Below are 21,896 nucleotides of genomic sequence, written 5' to 3'. Positions count from 1 at the left end.
CCAATCACTTCCATCTGATCTATATAAATGCAGCACATCAGGATTTCCTCATTTCTAATGCTAATGTAAACCCAGACAGCGTGTGGTAAAATCCGAGACGGATCCTCACAATGGATCTGGTTCAGAGTTCACTTTCACTACAGACTAATATGATCCAGATTTTGAGCAAATCGTCACATTTATGTAAAAATATATGGACCATATTTTTTACCATAAATGTACAACCACCCCATACCATAGCAACCACCACGAACAGCATAGTATCACTACAGCAACCACCTAATACTGTTCCTGTGCCAGAAGGAAACATATTATTAATATTAACAATTAGATATTAAAGGCAGATATTTACTTTAAATACAGATTAGAAACACATTCTACTATAAGAATAACTGGCTGGTTTGTTAAGTGTTTCTCTGTGTTTAAATACAGCACAGGGTTCTGACTCTGGTCCAGGAGAAACTCTGTTCTCAATATTTTAAAACTGTAAAATATGCAGATCACAGCTCCAGGATTAGAGCTGAAACCATTACAATACAAAACTACTTTACATATTAAACCCATCACTTAATTTACTCACTTTAGGACAGGAGGTCCTCCTCCACTGCTGGAGTTCTGAAGATCCATCATTTACTCTTCTTCATTCACACACAGCTGAACACTGCCGACACCGACCCCTGAGAACAGATCAGCCGTTACAATAAAACCTTTATTCTTACAATAATGACATTATCATCAGAACTGCATTAAACAAAACCTGATAAACTAACAAAACAAACCAAACAGAGAACGATACATAAGTGTGATTTACCCTCATTACACATTATTCTACAGATTACAGAAACATTCTGTTATTATAATGATTATAATTTAATTATTATTAGTAATATTACTGCATTACACAACATTATAAATATACACACTGTTCTATTATTATTAATGATATTATTATTATTATTATTATTATTATTATGTTACTGAATCAGATTAGAGAGATTATTTAAGTATAATATAAAACAGCAGGATTAAAAACACTAACACACCACGTGATCTTGAGCGCTGTTGCTCTCCCTGCTGGTTGAACAGCGCTACTGCATATAAACACGCCTTTATAGCAGTTCCGTGTTTTTATCTCCCCAACAGATCAAAGCCCATATTAAGCAGTAATGCGCTTTAAACAGCATAAACTACACTGTGATCAATAAATATCAATCTATATCTGCGCATTTCTCTTCAGTTTACAGCATTATTGATCTGTTACAGCTGATTGTTCTCCAGCCGGTCTGATCTAGACCAGGTCCAGGTCTGATCCAGGCCCGGTTCAGATCTCCATGCTGATCCTGGTTCTTCCAGTGGAATCGGACACTGAGCTGAGCTTAAAGAACCGGTTTTGGATCTCAGGAACCTTTAGAACCGGTTCTGACTTTAAGCTACACGGTTCTGTTCTACATTTTTTACAGTTCTGAACTTACCCAGTGAATCCGGACTTCTGTCCTCTTCTAATGGCGGAGACTGGACTTACTTTCACTTTCTCCTTCACCGGAGTCTCACCTGCCTCTCCCTCTAAGCCCCGCCCCCTAACCCTCACAGCGAATAGGCGCTGGGTGGGCGAAGTTATTCTTCTTATTTGGCTATGGTAAACAAATCATATCACAGGGCCGAATGGAACGTTTGAATATTCATGAGTCTGAAGTTTCTCCCACACAGCTGTAAAGTTTTCAGACCGGTGTTCTGCCGAGTTCTGCTACCCGTCCAAAAATGCTCCTCCCCGCACTGGTCATGCTCACATTTTATAACGTTTTCATGAGTTTTTCATGATGATTCTGTTTTCCATGACTGCATTTAACAGCCTGAGATCACTGTCCTTATTTATTTAAGGGTTACATAAAGGTACATCTCAATAAATAAATAATAACAATAAACAATAAAAAAAAAACTAAGGAAAGACTGTTTCTAATCACCTCTTATCTTAACTTCACACCAATACAGTGACTACAGGCTATTCAGTTATCCTACCTACACTCCTGCCTGGAGAATGTTCTAATATTGAGCTTTTTTGTATTATTACTTAAAATATACACTAGGAGCGCAAGGTAGCACAATTCCTCACAACACCTGCCGCTCTGTAAAAATCACTTCAGGGGAAATTCACTGCTTCAACAGAAGAAGAAGAAGAAGAAGAAGAGCAGTATAACTGATCTCCTCTGAGCTGATCTAAACAGTGTTTGAAAATTCAACTTATTGTATTTATGGAGACCCATCATAATTTACTGTCTCAGTGAACAGCTCTCATTTAAATATAAATACACCTTATTTATGTATCATTGTTTGTGTTATAATTATAAATGCAGTTATTTTAGCTAACACTTTCACTATTTGATCAGAAAAGAATAATAAAATAATCACATTTACTGAAATGTCTTTGTGTATCTGAGGACCTTTATAAACCGTATTCAGAATAATGATCCTTATTTATTTATTCCCAATAATTCCTGGTCTGTTCAAACCCAGCAGCACTAAATCTTTTAATTTACCACTTAAATATAATTTCAGACGCATTAAACAGCTAAACAATGTCTTCTTTATTATATCTGAACTGTTGTGTTAATCCTCCAGCCTGATGCTTCATTTACACTATCTAGCACTGAGGCTTGTGAAGCAGTTAAATCCACCCTGTTCACTCTGTAACACAAGCACCCGTCCACCTGACCCTCTATTTCTGTATACATATATTACTGTGAAAAATCTGATTCAACATGCCATTATATTAATAATGCACTCTGTGTATTGAATATTGGAGTAAAATAAATTATATTGGGCAGATATAATCTGCTTCTGATAGATAGAATATATGGACCAATGATACATATTTTTTAACAGGACAATTTTAAAGTCGTAACAATAAAAGTATCTCTTGTAATTGTTCAAACATTAAGAAAGTTGTGTACACATATATTAAAATTTAAATTAAGTCATTATCCACAAATTCACATTGACCTTACAAAATGTCATGTGTAATTTATGCTTTACGGTGTAAAAGCAGTGGCTTTTAATGTAAATGGGTTTATTAGCCCTATAAAAAGAGACAGGGTGTTGAGGAGGTTAAAAAGGGAAAAAAAATACTTGTCAAGCTCTCACATTGAAAGCTGTAAAATGAATATTTTACCCAGGCTGTTATATCTTTTCTAAGATACATTAGTAGAAATCCCTGTGAGTCAGTGGAGTGATCCTGATTTGTTTGAAATGGAAAGAAATCTAGAGTCTGATCTACAACACTGCAACGAAGTAAGGACAAAGGAGGATTAGCACTCCCAGATTTTAAAGAATATTATCAATCGGCTCAAATAAAGTACCTGATCCTCTGGTACAACTAATGTAGTCAAGACCGCTAGAGCTGAGTCCGAGTCAAGACTAATATTTTTGAGTTTAAGTCAAGACTGAGACCAGATTAAGATTAAAAAATAAAAACATTAAAATATCTTCTCTGTTCATCAAAATTACGCTAATCTGTGTCTCTTCTAAAACATAATCAGAAGTCACCACACGAAGTCAGCTGAATCAAATTCTATTCATTTTCATTATAAAATGTAAAATAAAACAATAATTTGCCCTCAAACAGCTCATTGCTAAGGTAAGCTAGCTTGTCGCTAAGGTTAGCTAGCTCATCATTAGCTTTAGTTTTCTCCCCGGTAACATTAGTATTTTATCTAGCTCCTCACTAAGGTTAGCTAGCTCATCATTAGCTTTAGTTTTCTCCCCAGTGACACTAGTATTTTAGCTAGCACATCATTAAGGTTAGCTAGCTTATCACTAACTTTAGTTCTCTCCCTGGTAACATTAGTATTTTAGCTAGCTCATCACTAAGATTAGCCAGCTCATCACTAGCTTTAGTTCTCTCCCTGGTAACATTAGTATTTTAGCTAGCTCATCATTAAGGTTAGCTAGCTCATTGCTAAGGTAAGCTAGCTTGTCGCTAGCTTTAGTTCTCTTATCGGTAACATTAGTATTGTAGCTATCTAGTCGCTAAGGTCAGGAATGTTTCTTCTCGATTCACAAGAGTATAACTCCAGTGAGCCAGTAAAAAAAGAGCATGTTCCACTGAAGAGTTAATGTACAATTCCTAAACAGAATCACTCGAGCAGCTCCTGCTAATCTTCTGATAAGTGTAAAAGTTTGTTTACAGCAGCAGCTGCAGTTCCTAGTGAACGCACCGTGCGCAGCATCAAGCTTTCAAAACACAGTGAATATGTGAAAATACGTAATTTTACTGCCAGCAGTCGAGAGAGACGTTTTTGAATGCAAGCGCCTATTTTGAGTGTGTGTGTGTGTGTGTGTGTGTGTGTAATTATATAACTGGACGATATGGATGTTAATCAAAGTGGAGGGCCCGTTTAGGTTTCACACGCAGTTTCTGTGATGATACATTTCTGAGCACTTTTTAGCATAAAAGTCCTCACGCTCTGTGACTAATCCCTAAAAAACAAAGCATGCTGATTAAAAATGGATTTTAAAGAGAACAGCTGTGGTTAAATGGAAAGCTGTATATTATTTTTATTTCTTAACCCTAATGGATTAAATTTCGATGGGGAAGTTCAGGATTTAAATACTCCAGTGAAAAATAGCTTTTCTTCATCTTGGGTGAGTAAGCTAGTTAATATGTATAAATCGTTTTTAATCGGGTTTAAATTGTATTTTATAATTGTTGCAGGTGTATATTATTTTTTTAAGATGATAAAAGTTAAGTTAGTTGTTTTTTATGAAGATTTTGATGTTTAGCTCCTGACTGCTGTCTGATCTGAGGGTGTTACCCCTCCCCCTCCCGTCTCACCGCCTGCACTCAGACACACACAACTTCACACACACACACACACACACACACACACACACACACACACACACACACACACATCTGAGTGTTCTCTGTCCTATCAGAGCTGCACCTCATACAGAGGACTCGCACTCGGCCGGTCTCGTCCACAGTCTCCGAGTCCACCTCACCCTGAGACAGAGACAAGATTCCAAACAAGGTCGAGTCCGAGACGAGACTGAGACCGCCCATTTTGGTCTCGAGACCGGACTCAAGTACTTCAACACAACCTAAACACCACAGTAAATCAGACTGAGAGGAGGAACAGGAACAGTCTCATTCTAAACTTCCAGCCTCCTGAACCTGACAGACTGGTTCTCATCTACTCAGCTGTTCTTAGACATTTCTGTGTAAATAAACTCAAGTCAACTCTGAACATCCAGATTCCTGACTCCTGATAAAATAAAAAATATACAGACTCTGGTTTACAGAATCTTCCCTCTCATCATTTCTGCAGTCTGACTTTTATATCTTCTCAAATTCTGAACTGATGGATGGATACTTTTATTGATCCCGAGGGGAATTAAGCAGCCAGTAGCAGTTACACAACACAGTAGAAACAAACAGCAATAATAGGGGAGGTACAGTAAGAAAGCAGAGTAAGAAACATAAGACTATAGAGATTCTAAACTGAGATTTGAAATATTGACAATACCTTATTAGATATAAATAAATAAAAAAAATGCTGAAAGAAGAATATATACATGAATATCTAAATACAAAAACTATACAAAAGTGTAAAAGTAAGCAGCCGTGGATATGAGGCAGTGCAGTAATACAGAATAAATTAAGTATAAGGGATAGCAGGGAGATGGTTCATTGGAGATCTGTAGATTTATTTAACTCTATACGCACTGGATTTAAGTTTCTGGGAGAATTAGGGATATTTCTGCATTAATTATGCTTACTTCTGATATATCAACACTGAGAGAGAAAAGGCTACGACTAGCTTCAGATCCATATCTGTAAACAACATTTCAAACTTCCATTTATCATCATAGAAGTGGAATCTACTACTGTCTGCTTTTACAGCTGCAGAACTCTTACTGGATAATGGATGGATCACCTGTACACTGCACAGAAGAGCCTGGATCCTAACTCTACTGGCCCTTACGTCCACGGATCTATCTACTGCTCAGATACATGAAGCTAAAACCAGAACTGTGAAGAGATACAGCACACAGCTTTTAATAAAGTGAAATCGCTTCTTTTACAGGTGTGAATTCTCCTTTCTATTACACCTACCAGCTGGATTTTACTTTCTTTTTCTTCTGTCCTTTTTTTTAAATCTGTCAGCAGGGCTGAGAATGAGGAACTGTCTGTATTTTTCTTTTCTTCAGAAAGAAAAAACCTGTTGGAGCACATTTTACTCACATCAGAACAAAGTCAACTGTGAATGTAGTTGTGTGCGTGTGTACTGAACTCATGTTCCTGTCTTTAATAAAGCTGAGGTCATTAGTGAGTGTGAGTGTAGTTGTGTGAGTGTAAGTGTAGTAATGTGAGTATAAGTGTAGTGGTGTGAGTGTGAGTGTAGTTGTGTGAGTTTAGTTGTGAGTGTAGTTGTTTGAGTGTCAGTGGCGCAAAAAGGGTGTATGCAGCCTATGCGATGCATAGGGGCGCTGCACTAGAGGGGGCAGCAAATCAGTATTTGTGAGTGTGAGTGTGAGTGTAAGTGTAGTTGTGAGTGTGAGTGTAGTTGTGAGTGTAGATGTGTGAGTGTAGTTGTGAGTGTGAGTATAGTTGTGAGTATAGTTGTGAGTATAGTTGTGAGTATACTGTAGTTGTGAGTATAGTTGTGAGTGTAGTTGTGAGTGTAGTTGTGAGTGTAGTTGTGAGTGTAGTTGTGAGTGTGAGTATAGTTGTGAGTATAGTTGTGAGTGTGAGTGTAGTTGTGAGTATAGTTGTGAGTATAGTTGTGAGTCCATTGTGAGTGTGAGTGTAGTTGTGAGTGTGAGTGTAGTTGTGAGTGTGAGTATAGTTGTGAGTGTGAGTATAGTTGTGAGTATAGTTGTGAGTATAGTTGTGAGTCCATTGTGAGTGTGAGTGTAGTTGTGAGTGTGAGTGTAGTTGTGAGTGTAGTTGTGAGTGTAGTTGTGAGTGTGAGTATAGTTGTGAGTATAGTTGTGAGTGTGAGTGTAGTTGTGAGTATAGTTGTGAGTATAGTTGTGAGTCCATTGTGAGTGTGAGTGTAGTTGTGAGGGTGAGTGTAGTTGTGAGTGTAGTTGTGAGAGTGAGGGTGAGTGTGTGTACAGACCTCCTGTTCCTGTCTTTAATAAAGCTGGGACCCAAATCGCTCCAGTTCAGGGGTTGTTTTAACCCACCGGGAGGTTCCACCGATTGGGAGGGAAAGGGGCTCACTTTTCTCAGGGGAACCTGAAGAACAGAAAAAATGGACATGTATAAATTATAGAACATGATCAGTAATATAATAATACTTATGGGTAACGGCTGTTTGAAGTAACCTAGTTTAAACAGTAATACAGAACTGTGGTTTGTTGTTATAATTTACCCTGCCAGAAAGAATGGAGTCTTTGGGGGCGGGGCTTCTGCTTTATATGTGGCTGTTCTTACCCTGATAACCCATCATTTATTTCTGTGCGAACAGTTTGAATAAAGATTACTTTAAAAAACTTTTTTTGCTTTACTTAAACACTTTTAGTTTGATCTCCTATTTTGAGAGAATCACTGAGAACATTAGTATTTTTAAGTTGAAGAAACTTTTTATTACTTTTTAGTTCAGACCACGCCCCAGCAGATTCTCATTGGGCTTGTTCTGTGGAAGGTGCTAGAAAATCTTTTACTTTCAAACAACATGATTTGTTTTTTTCTGTATTTTATTTTTATTATTTTATTATTTTCTGTTCTTCTGAGAAGATCTACAGACATCCTACAGTTGACTCCATTAACCAAGACACCATTTTCTGCCTTCAGCTCTTTTTAAATTTAGGAATTTGTAAGAAGATTTTCATGTTCAAGAGATGTTTTTCTTTTTTGCAGTTGAGGCTTATCTTAAGTTAGAAAATGCAATGTATTTTTTGTGTATTTTTGTTTTATATCATTGTGTAAACAGCTTTTGAGAATAACTCTGAGCATGATAGTATCCAAACTAGACTAACTAGCTAACAGTGTTAATGTTCTGCTGTTACACTTTGTGGTTTGTAATTTTAAATGTGTGTTTTTTGCAAAATACCTAGATTAATGTTATTTTTTTTTTGTTTGTTTAATTCAATAATTGCTACCACAGAACATGTTGAGAATGTATTAAGTTGAAAAAAATAATTCTGAACAACATTTCTTACTTACTTACTTTTTTTTAATTGGCCAGAGTTAAGACTAGGTTGTAGGTTCCTTAAAAGTACTGTCTTGTTTCTAAATTTAAATATTTTAAATAAAAAGGAGGAAAAATAAATATACATTTTCTTTATTGATCATGATATGTTTTTTTAAGCTTTCACAACAAATGTAAGTAAAAAAGTAAAAAAAAAACACTTAAAAAGTTGAGTTGAAATAACCGGGTAGAACAGTTTACACTACAGTGTATTTTAAGTATAACTATTTTAGATTTAAATTAATTAAACTCAAAAGGTTTCTTACAGGCATTTACATTGAACTTACCTAAATGAACAGATTTTCTGTAGTATGCATTACTTAAAAAATGTAGACAATCACTTGCATCAAACTCTTTAAGTTCAATCAACTTTTCCGGGTTTACAGTGTTTAAATTTTCTCCAGTGTCCGGTGTGTAAAGAGTGTGCATGCAAATAACCGACACCATCCTTTTTTCATTTTTTACCATTTTTTAGTTTGACTTTCCATGTTGTGTAAATAAATTGTTTGTGTTGCACCCAGTTTTTAGATCCTCCTCATTTTATGATCCATCTTTCACCCAGAGACCTTATTACACTATTCAACCTCAGGTAAACCTAAAATCCCCCATACGGGTTAGAAACAACATAGAAACACATATCAAACCCCAGAACCTACTAATAATATTCATATATATATAAATATATAAAATATAATAATCTAACCAGCACAGTGCCGGCCATCTGTTATCAAGCGTCAGCCACTAACTCAGCTCTGAAAACAGCTTCCACCCTCCAACCTTCACTGCTGATCCGGCTAATCACTAGCATTGAGCTGCATTCCAGTTTTCTGAGATCAATCACTAAAGACTCCACTGAACTACAGCCATAATCCACATATCATATAAACCCCCAGAAAACAGGGGACAATGACCCCAAAAATACTTCAAAAAGCACCCAGAGACGGATCAAAACAAAGAGCTGGAGAGTGTTCTGAAGATTCCAGCATTGAGTCCAGACCCAAATCATACTGAACTCCGGTGAAGAGATCTTAAACCTGATCTTAAAACTGCTGTTGGGAGAAGAAACCCTTTAGATACGAGAGATCTGGAGCAGATTACAGAAGAAGAGTCCAGAGTTCCAGCTGAGAGGTGGATGAAGGTTGTTGATGGTTACAGGAAACAACTGATTTCAGTGTTTTTTTTTTTCAAACGGTGTGCAACCAAATATTATTTTGAGGGTGCCAATAATTTAGTTTGGTCTGATTTTGGAATTTTGTTTGAAATGTTATATATATTTTACATGGTGTTTTTTCTGTTGTTTTTTTGTGTGTCTATTTATAATACTCTCAAAAGAAATCCTTTCAGGGGTGCCGACACTTTTAGTCATGATTGTATTTGAATATTTAAATTTCAGACACTGAACTGTTTCAACCAAACAAAGAAACAATAAAGCATTTCCACCTAAACCCACAAATCACTTCCTTATTTTAAGGTTTAATGGAAATGATGAGATTAATAAAAATCTGGCTAATAAAAAGCTAAACATCAGCTTCACCCAAAACAGAGGCATTATTGTTTCACACAGGGATTCTTTTACAACATAGTAAAATTCAACCTACAAACTTCAACAAGACTGCAGGATCAAACTCACTGTGTAAGAAGAAACATATTTTTATAAAAATTAGATCATTTAAAGTTGATCAAAATATTAATCCTACCTTTATATTTCTGGATTCTGCAGTAAAATCAGTCGTCTGTGTCGTAACGCAGCGTCTCTTCATAAACTGAAGGTATTTCTGAGGTGTGTATCACATTAACTGGTTAGACTGGTTTTTAGATCGTTTACTCAGATTTTAGAATGTTTTCAGGTGTGTCTTCATATGAACACAAAACAACACAGCAGAGTCTCCATCTAGTGGGCAGTTATCAGAAACATCTGTATTATTATTCAGCAATATTTTTAAAGTATTCCTGAAATGATAAACTATAACTTTTCACATATAATGTTCCAAAAACATCCTGAAAATGTGTAACATAATAAAGATTTGCATCACAAAGTAACAATGTAATAAATATAAATAACATTTCATATGCAACATTCCTAGTTTCACAAAAACTGGTATCTAAAGTAACTTTCTTTATACTTAAATACAATAATTAAACATACAAAAATACAACATAATAATTCCTTTGGTTTCACACAAATGAATAATATTAAAATGTTAGTCCTTTTATATTTGAATCCTGGTTCCTTACAGTGTTTCTTCCTCCAGCTCTGATTGAGTTTTTTTCACAGCCATTTTTATTTATATATATATACATATACACACAGACACACATATACATATATATATATATATATATATATATATATATATATATATATATATATATATATATATATATATATATATATATATATATGTAACAGACTCATTACTACACCCTTCTCAAAACCAGCAGAAGGGCCACGCAGACACAGGGGGGCAGAAGCCATTTTAAAAAGCTTTGATTGGTTAGAACCACTGTCAGTCACTGTCAGTTTAAATTAGTTGCTTTTTATTTTAGTAAATTTATAAAATATATGCTTATTAAATATTATGTAATGATTTACATGCACCTATTGTCACCCCTGAAGGGTTAGAAGGGTCTCACTGCACACCACTGACAAAAATAAAGATGACGGGACTAAAGAAAAACATCATTTACCCATAAAAAGTGGCACCTCTCATACTGGATTTATTTTGGACAAAATGTATTAGACACCATACACTGAAATTATTGTATCTTAACTATTATTCACTACAGTATTCAAACTAAAAGTAATATTTAAATAAAATACTAAACCATCAGGAAATGTCCTGAGCTTCGACACTGTTATCAGTCTTCTCTGGGCACAGGGTACACGGTGTACTTTGACAACTTTTACACCAGCTCACTGCTCTTTCATCACCTGCATAGAATTGGTTTAGGGGCCTGTGGAACCAACTGTGAGACCAGAATAGGCTTCCCAAAAACAACAGTCAATGCCCTGCCAAAAAAAGTGGACCGCGGTGACATACAATGGATCAGGGATGGCCCACTGCTGTTTGTGAAGTGAAGGGACACACAAGAGGCATCACAATGTGCTCCGCTGTCCGCAAAGCTTACAGTCTGTGCAGCGTCATGTCAGAAGAAAAAATGGAACGTGATCCACCCAGCAGATCCCTGTGCCGGAACCTGTGAAGGCGTACAACAAGTTCATGGGGGAAGTTGTCTTGTCTGGCGCTCTCATAAATACTATTCTGTGACACAGAATACCAGGGGCCTCATGTACTGAATATATATACCATATTTCACGCTCACGGTTGGATGTACTAAATTTAACTTGAACGTGAGAAAGTGCGTTCCCCCACGCCACTTTCGTTTCGGGCGTACGTTTTTTTTTTGTGTGTATATATTGTGTTTTTGTCATTTGGCAACACTTAGGGGCGATGCATTGAAATTAAAACTAATAAGATATCCTTTATGCACACATTGTAGTAAGCATTACTGGGTAAAATAAAGTAAATTAATCAGACAATTTCATTGGCTTACAGAAATAATCGTTTAACGTGTTTCCACTTAGCCTAGATTATATAAAAATGCATGAAACATTGCGCTGGAGTTGTTGGAGTTGGCAACATTGGCATTATTAGAAAATAGTGCTAATGGCCAAATTAATTGAGAACGCAATTTCCGTGACGATTATGTTTTTTAGGCCCATGATGATGACTGGCTTATAAGCCGTTTTAGATTTCCAAGAGCATAGGAGGATAAGAAAACAAGCTGAGCGCATGACGTGTGGCTTCTTGGTAAGCAACTAATTTAAAGCATTTAAATGAAAGCATTTATTATCCAGCTTAGAATAATACAATTTAAAACATGGGTAATTAAACGCTATGTGTATATAATATTAATATTAATAATAATTATTAATTAATAATTATTATTCTAACATTATACTCTGCGTAATTGAGGGAGGAGTCGTGGCAGGTGTGAGGTTTTCGTGCATTTGCGCTTGATTTCAAGTTGATTGCGATGTACTAAGAGAGAGTACGTGGGATTTTGTCTACCCACGGTTTGATAAATCCGGATTTTTTTGTGCGTACGGAACTTTTCAGGTCTGAGCGTACAGAACATTTCAGTAGGAAGTCCACGCAAGTCTTCGTACATGAGGCCCCAGGTGTTGACATTGCCGTGGTGAACAGCTTCATCACCAGCATCCATACACACATATTGTAAACCCCAATAATAAATGGTGTTTTTTTTTTTAGCTCTGCAAACTCAAGTAACCCCTCCCTTTCCAGTCCTCTCTGTAGAGATTATCCAGGTGCATCATAACAGATCCAATTGAACAAAACACTATCACCTAAACCTCATTGTTATTTTTTTTGTTTACTTTAAAATACAAAGTTTCAACTTTTCTATATATTTCTGGTCTGCAACAATCTGCCCTCTTTTCAAGACTGTCAAATCTGTTTATCGTGTACATATTTTGAATGTCTTGTTTTTTTTTCATAAAATATATACTAAATACACTAAATATACATATATAGTGGATGAACTTGGTGAGCAGCAGTCCTTCCACATTGATGACCAAGTCTTGCACATTATTTTGAACTGAAAGGCATATTAATGACTTCATTGGTTGGTTGATGCAGTTTGACAGAGTTGAAGTCTCTTTTCGTGGAAGAAGAGCCGTGGGAATTAAAGGCATTCGTGACCAGGCTGTGGTGGGACATGCTTCTAAAGCAGACCTGCCCGCTGACTATGAGATGATGGTGATAAATTATAATGGAATAGTTAAATCGACGCGCTGTCCGCACCAAAAACATATATTATCCAGATCTAATCAAATAATATACACCAGGAATACAACTACCTATCTGTAGATCAGTGTAACATTTTAGAAATATTTGTCCTATTAAATAAGCAAATCAGAGGGTTATCAAATGATAACTGCTGAACATTGTGTAACATTGTTCATTGTATTCAATATTCAGTTAAATTTTATTTATATAGCGCTTTTTACAACAAAGGTTGTCACAAAGCAGCTTTACAGGAAAAACAGGTCAACGCCTCTTATGAGCAGCACCACAGAGATGCCAATTTTATGGTGACACAGTGGCAAGAAAACACTCCCTTTAAGAGGAAGAAACCTTGGAAGGAACCAAGACTCAGTCCGAGGAACCCATCCTACTCGGGTTGACTCGCTCAGTACAAACAAACAACAAACAACAAACAAATAACAGAACAAAACAGTACAGAAAATTAATGTGAACTATGGCTAATATAACAGGTACTAATTTATGAATATAAGAATGTGATGGGCACAAACTATAGAGCTATGACTAATACAGAAACAGATTCTGTTAATGTTAATCAGTGCAGGGCTGCAGAGCTGGAGTACAACACAGCGGGCAGTGGAGAGCCAGGCTGGGAACATCAGGAACAGGGCATCTCCATGCATGTAAAAGAGATAGATAACAGAGAGGAAAGGAAGAGAATCAAAAAGCAGGAGTTAGAAAGGTTGTGTAATGATTCTGATGAGTAGAAGAGCAGGGCTGATTCCTGAAGTGGACACATCCAGGCAGACCGGCCGGCCCGGCATCTCAGCACGTGAGAGAGAGAGAGAGAACAGAGAGGGGAGGGAAGAAAAAGGGGTTAGAATGGTTTTATAAAACTCTGCTGGAGTGGGATGGGCACTGGTAGCAGCAGCTCAGGACATGAGGAGAGAAAGAGAAAGCAGATGATTAGGACAGGGTTTATATTTGCTGGATAAGCTGTAAGAGGAAGACATTGTAATGAGACATTACTCAAACGCTTGAGCAAATAGAAATGTTTAGAAGAGTCTGGATTTAAAGGTGGTGTTCCTCCAGAAGTGGTGAATGCATTCGGCACAAATCTGGAAAAGAAAGACTGCATTATTGCTGACAACACTGGCAAAATGAAGCTACTCTACTCTGCTATCTCTACTCGTAGCCAAGGGGGACTACATCTGACGACTACAGGCTCAACGGAGATTCAAGAAGTTCCAGCCATTGTGGATGACGTCTACACTTTTGAGGGTCTGGTCTAGGGTTGGGCGGTATGGCGGTATTTCGGTATACCACGGTATTTAAATATGGTGACGGTATTGTAAAATAGTGACGGTATATTAACCACGTGACGTGCCAAACCTGAACTTTGAAAAACGGACGTTTAAGACATTCTGCGCATTCACAATGAAAGAGCAGTAGGAGGGGTAAGCAGTTGGAGCTCCCTGATTGGTTATGGGGTGGGGCTTCTCACTGAGGAGATCACACAGCAAAAACTCAATATACTCTACAGGTTTCACTAATTTTCACCAAAATTATCGCCACAAATAGCCACATTTGTGCTGAAGTGACAATAAATCCCTATACTAACCAACCAACCACCGAAATAATCAGATTTATCAGTTTAACCTGCAGCATGGGGTGTTCAGTGTGAGATACTCAAAGTTACAGCTGTTTCCTTAAATATTCCTCATCTCCTATTTCTCTACAAAACAGTTTTTTTATGTCACTCACGCTCATATTCTAATCCCATACAGAATCTGCAGTTTCCTCAGAGTTTTCTGTCATTATTTCGCAGCTAGCTCGAGCGCTGTAAATATAAGCAATTCCGCGGACCGCGAGGCGCTGCACCCCGCAACCCCTGCTCCCCTTCGCGAGCAGAAACGGAACAACACCACCCGCTGTTAAGCTGCTGTAGTGGATACTGTAATTTCAGTTTGTTTTATTTTTTTCTTTTAATTACCGTTTTTATTAGTTTCAGTTAAGGGGAACTTTCACTTTCAGTTTTCGTTATTTCGTTCGTTTTCGTTAACAGTAATACGTTGTTATATGGTGATTATCAGGCCGTAGCTTTATATAAAATAAAAATAGTATTAAAAAACAGATGACTATTTCCTGGAGCCTGGATTGACCCGAGATTTTCCATTACTTTCCTCGGGCCGGGTCTCGTCCGGGCTGAGAAATAAAAATCAAAGTATCCTGCTATTTAAAAGAATGGAAAATTTTATAAAAATAATAATATAGTTTTGCATACTAGAGTTTAGATTGTCTGCCTGAACCTGAGACTGAACCCGAGCGTGAACCCGAGCCTGAACGCGAGCTCATCCGCGCGTTTAAAGCTCCGCAGCATTTAATAAAAACAGATTAATAGATATAAAATAGGAAAATAACTAACTAAACTTAGCTCAAAATGGTAAAAGAAATATAATCTAACGAATTCTGAAATAACGAAAAATAAATAGTGTACACACAGGTACAAAGCTAAAAAAAAATATACATAAAAAAATAAATCATCCGTGCGTTTAAAGCTCCGCAGCATTTAATAAAAACAGAAAAATAGATATGAAATAGGAAAGTAACTAACTAAAGCTCAAAATGCTAAAGGAAATATATTCTAACGAATTCAAAAATATCAAAACACAGGTACAAAAATAAAATAATATCAGTTGTCAGGGTTTAAATCGGTCAGTGGCTCACCTGTATTTTCTGCTGTTAAGATAGCAACATGCCAGATTTTATCTGAACACACCTCCCTTCCAGACCACCACGCCCAAACTCTGACACTATTTTAACGATGTTGGTGCAGGGCTGCAATTTGTGCAGGATTTATCATAGGGCCACAAGGGTCAGAAATCACCCTCATTAATTTCCCAGATTAATTCATGCTGGCTGATTTTTTCTTTGTTCTCTCTTTTCTATCTTTCATGATTGAATATTACAAGGATATTACTTCAGTAGTGAGTGAGGGCAAATACTTAATTCATATTTGCAAACTGTTTCTCATTTTGCACACAATCATACTGTGAGAATTTCAGGTTTACTAAATAGGTGGACCCAAACCCAGACACCACAGATGCAGAGGGAGTTTCAACCAATCATCTTTAACATAATGTTAAACATAGATAAAATACTTCACAACGGGAGCTGTGAAATGCATGTGTCTGACCCATGTGTGTAAGCCTGATGGATCATTTATTAACAAACAAAAAAGAGAAATAAAAATGAAGATATTTACTGCATTCTTGGAATAGAACATTATTAATGATGAACTTGTTCCAAAGATATATCAAAGAAACATGGTTCAGTCAGATCACTTTTGACATATATTGTACATAAAATGATTAACAAGACACATGTAAACTTTACCCTCATGCTCTGTGAACTAATTTTTGATTTCCATTTGTTACAGCGCATGTTTTTATTTTAATTTTTTTAGGTAGGCATGTTTTGTCTCCAATAAAGTACTGAAGTTGCTTTATTGCTTACGCCACAGGGCTAGTGTTGTTTGAGGACCAGCTGATGCAGGTTTGTCTAGAACATTTGTATCAGATAGGTTGTATCTCCACCCACAGCCAAGATGGACTACACCGTGCACCTTTACTATACTCTATAAACTACAACTTTAAAGGGTTCTAATGTGGAAAGAGTTAATGAATATAAGCACCTCGGTGTATGGCTAGATGACAAATTTACATTTAAGCACCATATTAACAAGCTTCCGGGTAAGCTAAGGCAAAAACTCGGCTTCCTATATAGAAATAAATCATGCTTTCCGGTGCACACAAGAAAAAAATTGTGGAAGCAACGTTTTTATCTAAGCTAGATTATGGGGATGTGATTTACAGACATGTCAGCAACTACACTCAAACCACTAGATTTTGTATATCATGCGGCGCTAAGATTACTGGTACACATCACTGTTCATTCTATAAAAAAAGTTGCATGGTCTTCTCTTGCTGTGCGCCGGGAAACATTGGTTTATTTTTGTTTTTAAAGCACTTCCTCACCATATGCCATCTCACAAAAACGTATTCAAAATAACACAACCTACCAGACTCACTCCAGTAACTGGATCATCAAGAGTTTTAACTGAACTGGGAAAATCTGCTTTTCGTTACAGTGCACCAGCGAGCTGGAATTCACTACAGCTCGCTGGTGTCACTAAATCATTTTAACCTTCTAGTCTCTAACCACCTCCAAGGTGATCTTTATGATCTTTGGTATGTTTTCAGTTTCTTTATTTTTTTGTTAACCTTTTAGTTTTTAATGCTGGTTTGTTTTAGCTATTTTTCCACATTTCTTTTTAGTTTATTTCTTTTCTTTAATTATTTTTAGGTATTGCTTATGTAAACCCTATCCCCACTTAATTGGAAGAAATAAGGGCCTGAGTTCTATCTGTTCTTTCCCTTCTCTATGTTTGCAGAAATCAAATAAAATAATAGAAAATATAAAACACAATAAAAGGACTATCACACAGGTAAATAAAAATAGGCAGTAGTTTACTGAGTGTATCAAAACGGTAGGGCAAAATAAGGCTTAGAATCAAGTGTCCTTTTTAGTACTTTTAACAAAAATAAATAAATAGCAGGCTTCAATCAACAATAGAGTTATATCTTTTCAAGACAGAGCAGTTTAGTACCTTTTTTAGATGCAATAGTACAAATATTGTGTGTAAATACCCATATGTAAATTTAAGACACAAATAAGAAAGTTATATTATAAACAGTACCCCAATTATTTAAATTACTATTAATTACTTAAATAAACAATTATTTTAATGATTACTATTCCTCAGGCTTATGTTTTAGGATTAGATCTTATTTTAGAATTAGTAACTTAGACTTTAGCTGTAGGATTGCTTTTAGGTTAATATAACCCTTTTTTCTTACTTTTAGAACTACACTGTCAGTTATATATTTAAACCCTTAATCAGGAATAAAATACCATCTTAAATTAAATATGTGGGCCCACTCTAAAGAATACATTCATAAAGAACAGAATTATAGATTAAATGAACAGAACTAAACGGTGCAGGTCTGGTTCGGAGCTTAATGTCCGCTTTACTCTAACGAGCAGAAATAAGAGTTTCAGATTTACCTCAGATTCAGTGAATATGAGCGGGAGCAGAGCGCGGGGTCCTGCAGCACGGAGCGTTTTCCCTCAGAGGAACTCTGATCCACGCGGGGACTCAGAGCGCTCTCTGGTTAGCAGTGTTAGCGGTCCTGGTGTTCAGTGGAGGCGGAGAGAGCGCGAGTCAGTCCGGGGAACAGTCTGTCGGAGCGGCGCTGCAGCGGAGAGTTCACGGCTAGCGCAGAGCAGCTAATACACGAGGCTAAACACAGCTAGCCGAGCTGGCTAAGCTAACAGTGCTAACAGAACTTTACTTATAGAGATATTATCCCAGCTTCATCCACCAGCACACTCTCAGTATGGACTTCAGTGTCCTTAAAATTACCGGTTAGTTTAATTAATACTGATTATTAGTGAATTTAGTTCAGCCTGTGAGGAACTTTTTCCTCCTCGCCTCTCCCGCGCTGCTACTCCCGCATCTCCGCTGTTCTCTCTCGTCCCGTGGGCGGGCCCGTTCCAATCTGGTACTCCACCCTCACCTGTGCACTTCTCCCTCAGTAGATCCCTTAATCACTTTTAGGTAACCTTCTTGCATTAACACAGAAAATACATGAAATATGTACTCTGTACTGCTTTTGTTTTCTTTTTAAACTATTTACACAAACACAATGACTATTTTGAGCCTGTGAGTACGTTTTAAACCATTACTATGAATTTATATTATTTTATTTATTATTGTATTTATAAGTGTAGCTATTTAAGAACTAGGGAGTTTTACATATTTTAGCCAGGCTACATGAGAATATGCGAGAGGGGCGTATCCCATACTGAGATACCGAATGAAAGCTTGAAAGAGAACACAATTTACATTTAGAAAAAAAAAAATTGCAAGAAATAAAACAAATTTACCAGACGTGAAACACTGTTACTAGTACTGAAACATTTACATTGGTCAGTAAAAAAAAGCAACTGCTTTGTTTGTAAATTTAGCTAGGCTAGCTTCCAATAATAATGGTCAGTTAAACAACAAATGTTTTATTTGGATATTTAGCTAAGCTAGCTATCAATAATAATGGTCAGTAAAACAGGAAATACTTTGTTTGGACATTTAGCTAGACTAGATACAGATTAAAAAATGGTCAATAAATCAAATGTAGATTTTGGTAATTAAGTGTAATTGGTCAATGGCTATGCTCTTCAAAAAACAGAACAACACAAACCACAAGCATTCACAATTACAAAAAAACATATGAATACACGTTAAACACACATGCTACTCTACCATTGGAAGTAATTGTATATCTAACCCTTTAAAGCCTGAACCATTAAATCAATTTCTTTCTGAAATTCAAATGTGAAAATGCCTAATATGTTTCATTTCAACCCAAATCCATTTCACACTGGACTATATTTAACAAATAATAACATAAGATCATCTCAGGCCTATAGGTTTCATGTCAAACATATGTTGAGAAAACACAATGAGATTGCAGATCTGCAATATAAAAGCCGTTTATAAAACCACAGAGATGAGTAAATATAGAGGTGAAGCAACACAAACATAATTGTTGGTAGTGGATAAAAAATATTAAGAAACTTGATGATTTGGATATTCTTAGTAAATTTGGAGGATAAAAAAACTTCAACAACATATAATACTCAATAAGGGAATGATAAGAGAGTATAAAACTTGAGTATTAAAACGCTACCAAATATCCCTCTATGCTAACAGATTTTTAATCAGACTAAACCATAGACAAATGAGAACACCATCAGAGGGAGTGAATGAGCCTGCAACCTTACTGCGCTACACAAGCCTGGAGTGGGTTGATTTCAGTATGGGAACTACAGCTGGAGCGTTTTATTTAACCTCTGGAAAGGATTTTGTTGGCCTCTCTGCGGGTATGGATGCTCCTCCGGTCCACACGGCAGTACCTAGCACAGTGTCGTCTCTCTGTGGCTCTGGGTCACACTTTTGGGAGCACTCTCTGGAGTTCCTCAGGTGGTGTTTCTCCTTTCATACAGAGGGGCCTGTTGGTTAATAGCATTAAGCTACACTATGCTAATCTTGGGCAACTAACACAGAGCAAAAACGAAGATACTAGAAATTAATGGAAATAATAAAGTCTGTATATACTAGAAAAGAGATTAAATGCATTCAAAACCTTCTAAGCACAAGCACTGAAATGTTTACAGAAAATTAAATTAATAAATTAATAAATTAAAACTACGACATCTAAATTTTAAAGACTAAGTTATGCTAATCTAACATCTGGTGCAAGCTCTGGCAGTGCCCTCGCTCAAACGACCTTCCCTTCTTCAGAACTAAACTCATAACGTAACCACCCTAAAAACTGAGCTCTGTCTCACGAAGAATGTCCTGAAATATCAAACATACGAGAAAACATAACATTAAATTCTATAAACATCATCCATGAATAAGAGTCATTTTGTTGAACCTGTAAAATCCATTGTTAAATTCAGTTCATGTTTGTTTCTGGTGGAACGTGTCCCAAGTGACAAAGTGAAAAATTTGTGTAGAATAAGGTGTTCTGTTCTAAAGATTTATGATTTGCGCTTTTTATTGCTGTGGGACAAATTTGCAATAGTTTTCTCTCCTGTGTGAATGCGCTGGTGTTTTTTGAGAGGACCCTGTTGAGTAAAACTTTTCCCACAGTCTGAGCAGTGATACGGTTTCTCTCCTGTGTGAATGCGCTGGTGTTTTTTGAAATTACTCTGTTGAGTAAAACTCCTCCCACAGTATGAGCAGTAATACGGTTTCTCTCCTGTGTGAATGTGCTGGTGCAGTTTGAGATTCCTATGATTAGTAAAACTTTTCCCACAGTCTGAGCAGTGATACGGTTTCTCTCCTGTGTGAATGCGCTGATGTATTTTGAAATTACTCTGTTGAGTAAAACTCCTCCCACAGTATGAGCAGTAATACGGTTTCTCTCCTGTGTGAATGCGCTGGTGTTTTTTGAGATGACCCTGTTCAGAAAAACTCCTCCTACAGTCTGAGCAGGAATATGGTTTCTCTCCTGTGTGAATGCGCTGGTGTTTTTTGAGAGTGCACTGTTTAGTAAAACTACTCCCACAGTCTGAGCAGGAATATGGTTTCTCTCCTGTGTGAATGCGCTGGTGATTTTTGAGAGTACTCTGTTGAGTAAAACTCAACCCACAGTCTGAGCAGTGATACGGTTTCTCTCCTGTGTGAATGCGCTGATGATTTTTGAGTTTACTCTGATTAGTAAAACTCTTCCCACAGTCCGAGCAGTAATATGGTTTCTCTCCTGTGTGAATGCGCTGGTGATTTTTGAGAGTACTCTTTCGATTAAAACTCTTCTCACAGTCTGTGCAGTAATACGGTTTCTCTCCTGTGTGAATGCGCTGGTGTATTTTCAGAGTACTCTGTAGATTAAAACTCTTCCCACAGTCTGAGCAGTGATACGGTTTCTCTCCTGTGTGAATGCGCTGGTGATTTTTGAGAGTACTCTGTAGATTAAAACTCTTCCCACAGTCTGAGCAGTGATACGGTTTCTCTCCTGTGTGAATGCGCTGGTGATTTTTGAGATCACTCTGTTTAGTAAAACTCTTGACAGAGTGCTGATGTTTCTCCATGTCGGGACTTGGCTTCATTTGTCTGTTAAATGTATCAAACAATGTCTGTGTGTTCTGGAGATTCTGCAGGATGGCTTCAGCTTCACCTCTTTCAGCAGTTTAACTTTGCTCTTAGTTAAATATGAATTTCAGGAGAATGTTTTTCATTTCTGGAAAACACAAAGAAGAATATTTAAATAAAAGCAGGGCAATAAAC

At 36.8% G+C, this 21,896-nt stretch overlaps 4 protein-coding genes across 23 annotated transcripts in view; 1 reads left to right on the top strand and 3 right to left on the bottom strand.

The window, feature by feature from the left end:
- LOC125801101 (NACHT, LRR and PYD domains-containing protein 12-like) overlaps positions 1-9,977 on the bottom strand; it is a 431,224-nt gene extending 421,247 nt beyond the window's left edge. For 9 of the 12 annotated variants that reach the window (XM_049477034.1, XM_049477039.1, XM_049477043.1 and 6 more), the window contains exons 1-3: positions 9,893-9,977; positions 7,122-7,240; positions 581-677 (exon numbers count right to left, since the gene is read on the bottom strand). In XM_049477034.1, coding sequence (XP_049332991.1) covers positions 581-630 — 50 coding nt within the window. In that variant the 5' untranslated portion in view covers positions 631-677; positions 7,122-7,240; positions 9,893-9,977. Of the gene's footprint in view, positions 1-580; positions 678-1,472; positions 1,712-4,940; positions 4,994-6,112; positions 6,516-7,121; positions 7,241-9,892 lie in introns of those variants that run through there. The other 3 variants (XM_049477036.1, XM_049477037.1, XM_049477035.1) reach the window with 3 other exon arrangements.
- Positions 1-21,896, top strand: part of LOC111197417 (NACHT, LRR and PYD domains-containing protein 12-like) — a 396,972-nt gene that overhangs the window by 117,090 nt on the left and 257,986 nt on the right. The window lies entirely within an intron of this gene.
- The window catches only part of LOC111190863 (zinc finger protein ZFP2-like), a 671,215-nt gene continuing 668,555 nt past the window's right edge, over positions 19,237-21,896 (bottom strand). The window contains exon 3 of the transcript XR_007438663.1: positions 19,237-20,391. The gene's annotated coding sequence lies outside the window, so the exon portion shown is untranslated. The remainder of the gene's footprint in view (positions 20,392-21,896) is intronic.
- LOC125801300 (zinc finger protein 271-like) overlaps positions 19,237-21,896 on the bottom strand; it is a 93,171-nt gene continuing 90,511 nt past the window's right edge. For all 3 annotated transcript variants that reach the window (XM_049477804.1, XM_049477803.1, XM_049477802.1), the window contains exon 2: positions 19,237-21,849. In XM_049477804.1, coding sequence (XP_049333761.1) covers positions 20,648-21,718 — 1,071 coding nt within the window. In that variant the 5' untranslated portion in view covers positions 21,719-21,849 and the 3' untranslated portion in view covers positions 19,237-20,647. The remainder of the gene's footprint in view (positions 21,850-21,896) is intronic.

The sequence above is a fragment of the Astyanax mexicanus genome, chromosome 4 (assembly GCF_023375975.1).
Source record: "Astyanax mexicanus isolate ESR-SI-001 chromosome 4, AstMex3_surface, whole genome shotgun sequence".
Classification (NCBI taxonomy): Eukaryota; Metazoa; Chordata; class Actinopteri; order Characiformes; family Acestrorhamphidae; genus Astyanax; species Astyanax mexicanus.
The sequence above is the reverse complement of the archived record's forward strand: the minus strand, read 5'-3'. Positions and strand labels throughout refer to the sequence as shown.